Consider the following 6,584-nt stretch of genomic DNA (forward strand, 5'->3'; position numbering starts at 1 on the left):
GAACGGTTGGATCGATTTCAAAACGCGATCATCAACCGCGACAAATGTTAGGTTTTTTTGATCGACTCGGTTCCAGGTATAATCATTTTAACAGGAATTCTATTTTGCCTGTTATATTTCTGTTCGAAAACAAGTTTTTCTGTGACTTTTATTGTATACATTCGTAAACTATGTATCGATCGGAACGAAAGCCTCGAGCGATGTTGGTGTGACACGTTGGAATTCGTTTCGTTCGAACCAAAGTTTACACTGTGGAAAAATGATATATTATTGGATATTAGGCATCAGAATAAATGGTGAGATATCGAAGAATTTGTTAGATTATTGGAAATAGTAATTTTCCAATTAATTTAATTCGTTATTCAAATACTTATATCGTAATTGTATTCCATGATTGTTACAAATTAAAAGAAACAATCAAAGTAAAGTAATTTTTATTTTATTTTAAAATTTATGGAAAATACAGATACAGGATATTAGAGTGTACCAATGAAAATTGTATAATCATACGATAAAAAGTAATGTATATAAATAAATATTCTTTACAAATTCTTTACCAGAATAAATCAGAGGATCGAAGATTTTGGAGCACAGGTATGTTTCAAGAGGCTGCGGTCCGCCAAACTGATAAAATAAAAAATAATAAAAAAGAAATCGCGAAAATTCTTTTACGAGAAAATTATATAATCATAGAATCTCGAGAATTATATAATTTTCCCGTAGAAACAACGTAATGCATCTAAACTACGAAAAGAAATACGCGAATTAAAAATTGAACATCGAGCCAATTTTACTAATTTTTACAATTCCATTTGTGTAATAAAAATCCAATGTTTAACAAACATTTTAGCGACAATCATATTTATTTTTACTCGTATAATATTGTATATATTATGAACAATTGTTGTGAATTATTGTAATCCATTTTTATACACTATACAATTATTACAAAATAAACTTGAAATGTGCGCATATAATTTATCTATCGAGAAAAAAATCTACGAAATTTTAACGCGCTTACAAATCTAACGTTTCTTTTCGATCGAGTCTTTTCTCGCAATTTTTTCGAAACTTTTATAGAGAATATCAAAATAAAACAACATTGTTGAAACTTTTGAAATCTTATTTCAAAGTTTAATCAAAGTTTGCTGAATCTAAAAATTGAAGATTCATCACTTATTCAAGCTCATTTAAAAAAAAAAAAAAAAACATCAACGATTGATGACGCTTTCCAAGTTCATTTCTGCAAACTTTCTTATCATTTTCTCGATAACAACCCTTTTGTTCGCGTCGAAAGAAACGAATCGATCGAAGCATCCGCGAGAAATTTAAATTCAATATCGTTCGAAACACGCCCAAACTCTCTGCACAACTCTTGAAAATTCCTCCCCAGTCGAATCCAGTGGAGAAATTACGTCTATGAAATAACTTCTGCGGAAATATGTTTGAATCGTGCGAGAAACCGGTTGTTCCTTTTGCGCCGGAAATTCCTTTTCAAAGAGATGAAACGATTCTCCAAAAAGTTTCGATTCCTTCTCCATTCGTGAGACGCGATCGTTTTCGAAAACAATAAGAGAGAATATCGTCTCCACGATATTTCGATTAATTCTTAATCATTGTAAGTTGAATGAAGTTGAAACTTATGTAATTATATAAAAGATATCTCAAAGATAGATATTCTCGCTTTTTACATTAATTTTTATTTATGTAATTGTTAATAATAATTGTTAATAATTTTCTGAATATTCTTGATAAAAAGAAGATCAAGGAAAAATTAAACTTTATATTCATTGCGGATAAAAGTATTTGTATGTAAAAAATATAAATTGTAAATAAAAATAAAACGAATAAGAATAAATAAATGAAAAGAAGAATGGCACGTGATATGAGAAGATCGTAAATCACGCTAAAAAGAGATAAAATTAAGTCAGATATTCTATGATAGTTAAATGCAGGAAAATTTGGGTGGATTTTATGTATCTTCTCTCTCATCTTATCAAATTTTTTGGCCAAAAAGGATGGCCAAATCTCTCGAGACAGCGCTATACTATACCATTCCAATCCTGAGAAGTTTCTTCTTCCTTTATCGAGATTTCCTCCTCTCGGGGAGAGAAATAAAAAAGTTGGTCAATTTTAAAGGATGATTTCCATGTTTGACCGAATTTTCTTTGGATGGAAAAGAATTATTCTCTGCTAAATCTAAATTTCTTTTTCAAAATAATAATGCGAAATAATTCTTTTTCTTTTTTTTTTTTTTGAAAACTTTAAATAAATATTCTTAAAAATAATTTTCCTCTTCGCACAACAAATCTAAGATACAAATTACTTCTCATTAAAGATTACATCATCAATTTAACAATATAAATACAACAAATATCACGAGATAAAATAAACAGATATAGTTCAATTACAAATAAATGAACCACGACGAGAGAGAGCCAATCAATTATCACCGAATCATCCAATTACAATTCAACTACGTCCATCTACACCAATTAACAACAACCTACGATGAAACCAAACGGGAACCACCGGAATCGATCGATCGATCACCACGCTTCTTCTCACACTCGACTTGTGTACGCGGCATCAAACCATCCCACCAACACGACCATACCGTGCCGCGTACCATTACCATCAAAATCCGTTGAAACCGTGCACGAAATCATGTCGATGCCCTGCGAGCAAAAATCGACGAGGAAAAGTCCCGAGATCGAGGAGGGACGAGGGGAGGCCAGGGACAAGTGTCGAAAATTGTGGAAAACCTTGGACCCTATGGTCGTCGATCGAAGCGATAACCTGTACACCGCTGTCCGCCAGAGCTTGCACAAGGTGTCGAGAAACACTTTTTCAACGTTGAAGAGCAACGCGGAAACGAAGAACAGGAGTGGAGTGTCGCAGGAGTCGAGCATTGGACGATTCTCCACCATCAAAGCGTTCTTCGATAAGGACGACTGCCAGGAGGAGAAAGGGGCGAGGTTCAGGTGCAAGATCACCGTGATGGGCAGATTGATGAGGAAGCTGGAATTGAGGAAACGGGAACAGTTTCCTGACCAAGTCACTTCGATGGGTTATTTCATTTTATTTATTCTTAGTTTTTTAGTATTATTGGTGGTTAGTTCAGTCGTATGGTATGTAATACACATAGATGCGTGGAGGCGTGAATTTTTTAGGTTAGGTTTTATTATTGTGTCTCGATATATTGTTGTTAATTGGATATGATTTTAATTATGTTATTTGGGATTAATATGATTGTGTCGTAGTTTGATTTTAATGGTAATGTATTTAATTTGTCATACGAGGAGGTTAGTGTCTGGGTTATAAAAGAAGATGTGGATTTTGAGGTTAAACGATTGTTGTATCGTTGCTGGATGAAGTAACTTTGGATAAATTTTATTTTGGAGTTTTATATTAATCAATTGTTATCTGTCCAATTTGTTGTATGATAAAAAAAAAATTTTGTGTTCAGGTTTCGTAATTAAGATATCTTCGAAGAAAATCATAAATGTAAATCTCCTCGTCTCGTTGTTATTTCAATTTCGATGAATGTTTCGCACAGCTTTTGAAAATTGAAAATTTTTCGAGATCACCGCAAACATTTCCTTCCTTCCTGAGTCTTCGTTCGATTAAAAAACAAAAAAGAAAAAAAAATATATATCTTCGCTTCACAGAATCCACGAAAAGCGATCTCGATGTCAATGGCAACTTGGTATCGAACTAGAAGGGAGCTGGAAGAGAATTTCGAAAGGCGTTACGTAAATTTTGATCTGGGAAGAGGAGGACCATCGAAGAGGAAACAAACTGCTCAAGAATTTAACCTCACAGACACGGGACGCGAGCAAAATTGTATTCTAATTCCATTTTTTTCTTCTTTTTTTTTTTTCTTTCTTTTTTTCTCTTTTCCTGCTCGAGAGAGATTTAACGAGATGTAAACACTGTAAAATCGTGATAAGCACGAAATCCTTTTCTCTTTGGTAGCACGGGAAAAAATAATCGGTGGAGAGGTGTAAAGTAATGTATCGTTGCTCAACCACTAGTCAAAAGTTATATTCCGTCTCTTTCTTAAAGTTAAAATATTCTCATCTGCCATTTTCGAGCTTCATTCGAGAGACGCGAAGTTTTTATCTATATTTTCTTTTTCCTTTTTCCTTCTCCAATGTTGTTTCTCGATCTTTAGAAGATTTTAATTTTACTTAGGAGGCAAAGGATGCGTGAAAATTCAAATTATTTCGATACACTTGGAGAATATGATGGTAGATGGGATATTTTAATGAAAGAGGGGGTGGATTTATGCGCGTCTGATTTATCAGATTCTTGGTGTTTCTGTTAAGTTAAAATGTCGTATCTAGAATTCGAATGGAATTCGTCGTTCGAGAGATCTGAAGTTTTATCTTTTTCTTTTTCTTTTTTTATAGATTGGAATGTTTTTCGAATCTTTGGAAAATCTTTTTAATTTTACTTGGAAAGATGTACGAACTTCAGATTTATTTCGATAAAATAAAATTGAAAAATGATAGATAGGACAGTTTAATTAGAAAGAGGAATATTTATAAGCGCGCGTGATTTAGTCGAATTTAACATTCTGTGTTTTCATAGTAAAAATATCGTATCTAGAAGCGTGAATTTTGAAATCTCGTCATTCTTTTCAAGATAGAACGAATTAAGATTGTTTCTTATAAGATCCGTTTGTACAAGCTTTTCTAATTTTCTTCGAGAGGAAAGACGAAGGATGGAACTTCGAATGTTGCAGGATTGAAATTAAAATGAATAAAATATTGGATAGGATATTTTTAACTATGGAATTTACAAAATTGTTCTTCGATTCGCGACTAATCCGTTAATGAAATTGTCACGACGAAGTTAACGATGTACAAACGAGAAGTATATGTTAAGTAGATTTTTCTCAGAAAGATTCTTTGCCAACGTGTGAGATGTTGGTGCGATGAAAAATGATGATTTGTTTGACAATGGATTTTGATAATTTTTCTTTTCTTTTAATAAACTGTTTACGACGTTTCTACACGAACTCTTTCTTTCATTGCAGGGGAACAGGATTGATCGTTTTGATCAAGTTTGATATTGTATTTTTGAATAGATAATGATTATATTTATTCGTAAAAATAATTATACTCTAATAAAAATAAAATATTATATTCACTTCATTCTTTATTAAAAGAAAATTATTATATACAGCTGTGAAAACTTATTCGATCGATAAACGAAAAATTGACAAATTTTTCCAAGAGATTCATCGATTATCTAAGAAGCACAACATATACGATCAACTTATTATATATATCGTTTAATAGAAATAAACCTTTCCAACCAATGAAAACGAAACCAGTGAAAGTATCGACGTCCAATCGCGTAACACCGACGACAAGAACAACGAATTCCGATTGGCCTGAATCGAAACACCGATTCACACCAAACCCGTTGCCAAACCCAAGTTCGGTTAAACATCGATGCTCGATTTTAACGGATGATCAACCGTTATTTCCGAAAAACTAACTTTCATCGCAAAATTAATTCTTCGTTCTTCGTTGTTCGTCGCGCTTCTCCGAAATCGCTTGTTTGGATTCGATCATTTGGCGCGTGTATACGCTTCGCTCTGTTTACGACCTCGACAAGAAAAACTCTGTGTTTTCGTTCTCGAAAGTGCGCAAAAGTCAAGTATCCGTTGGGACGAGAAATACAAACTCTACAAACTGTTGAACGATACAATACCCCTCTCGTTCAACCCGTGCTCGTTCCATCGATCAAATCCAAGCATTCGTGTTACGAATTTCCATCGCGAGGAAACAAAAGGAGACGGAAATCAAGCAAGGAAGAGCATCATGTCCGAGGGCCGGTGCGAATCGCAGCACAACGTTCCAGACTCGTTCGACCTTGGAGCGAGCTCGGATCGAGAGAACTCGAATTTCAACTCCTTGACCCCGTCGAGCGACGTCGACCTGAGCCCGAGCATAGAAGAGCTGATAGAAAGGATCAAGATCCTTGCGCTGGAGACGCCGAGGCCCCGCAACAAGTTGCCGAGAGTTCCCTTCCCCACCCCGGCCAAGGCGTCCCCGGACGGCAGGGCGATGGCGGAGAACCCCCTCTCCTCCTCCTCCTCCTCCTTCACCGAGGACGGCCAAGAGTTGGGGTTGAAGAGGTTGAAGAAAGCTATAGAGAGGCGTTTCGGGGCGAAACGTTTCCCCAGCCCCGGGAAAACCTCGTCCAACAGTGGCAAGCACGTGGTGGTGGACGGCAAACTGTTGGCGACGATGCTCACCGCGGAGCATCAACGTCGCCAGAGGATGGAGTGGGATCTGGAGGTGGAGAGGGCCGACCAGGTCCTCGACGAGGCGCCGATCTTCGACCAGCATCAGCACCATCACCACCTCCACCACCTTCACCATAATCACCAACCCGACTCGATCTTCAGCCCCAAGACTCGAAGCGTGGTCTCGGACGCGTCCGTCCAGGTGACGAAGGGCTCGTCCTGCTCGGAGATCGACACCTCGTCCGAGTTCGAAAAGTTTCAACACGAGGGGGACGCAGTCGCGTTGTCCCTCGAGTACAGCCTGCGCGAGGTGTCCGAG

The 6,584-nt window shown here is 36.4% G+C and overlaps 2 protein-coding genes and 1 long non-coding RNA gene across 3 annotated transcripts in view; all 3 read left to right on the forward strand.

Annotated features, from left to right (window-relative positions):
• The window catches only part of LOC102673370, a 2,856-nt gene extending 2,073 nt beyond the window's left edge, over positions 1-783 (forward strand). Inside the window, exon 3 of the long non-coding RNA XR_421820.2 lies at positions 561-783. This is a non-coding gene — a long non-coding RNA (uncharacterized LOC102673370). The remainder of the gene's footprint in view (positions 1-560) is intronic.
• A 1,758-nt stretch (positions 784-2,541) lies between these two features.
• Positions 2,542-4,790, forward strand: LOC102673247. The gene is made up of 3 exons (XM_006615977.2): positions 2,542-3,070; positions 3,672-4,112; positions 4,376-4,790. The coding sequence occupies exons 1-2, from the start codon at positions 2,668-2,670 to the stop codon at positions 3,719-3,721; spliced, it is 453 nt and encodes a 150-aa protein (XP_006616040.1). The 5' UTR covers positions 2,542-2,667; the 3' UTR covers positions 3,722-4,112; positions 4,376-4,790.
• A 1,044-nt stretch (positions 4,791-5,834) lies between these two features.
• The window catches only part of LOC102673601 (calponin homology domain-containing protein DDB_G0272472-like), a 4,851-nt gene continuing 4,101 nt past the window's right edge, over positions 5,835-6,584 (forward strand). The window contains exons 1-2 of the mRNA XM_031510585.1: positions 5,835-6,366; positions 6,403-6,584. Coding sequence (XP_031366445.1) covers positions 5,838-6,366; positions 6,403-6,584 — 711 coding nt within the window. The 5' untranslated portion in view covers positions 5,835-5,837. The remainder of the gene's footprint in view (positions 6,367-6,402) is intronic.

The sequence above is a fragment of the Apis dorsata genome, unplaced genomic scaffold (assembly GCF_000469605.1).
Source record: "Apis dorsata unplaced genomic scaffold, Apis dorsata 1.3 scaffold_247, whole genome shotgun sequence".
Classification (NCBI taxonomy): domain Eukaryota; kingdom Metazoa; phylum Arthropoda; class Insecta; order Hymenoptera; family Apidae; genus Apis; species Apis dorsata.

Coding starts and splice junctions, on each gene's coding strand:
- LOC102673247 (XM_006615977.2), top strand. CDS start 2,668: ATGTCGATGCCCTGCGAGCAAAAATCGACGAGGAAAAGTCCCGAGATC. Junction 3,071..3,671: donor TGACCAAGTCACTTCGATGG/GTTATTTCATTT, acceptor TTCGCTTCACAG/AATCCACGAAAAGCGATCTC.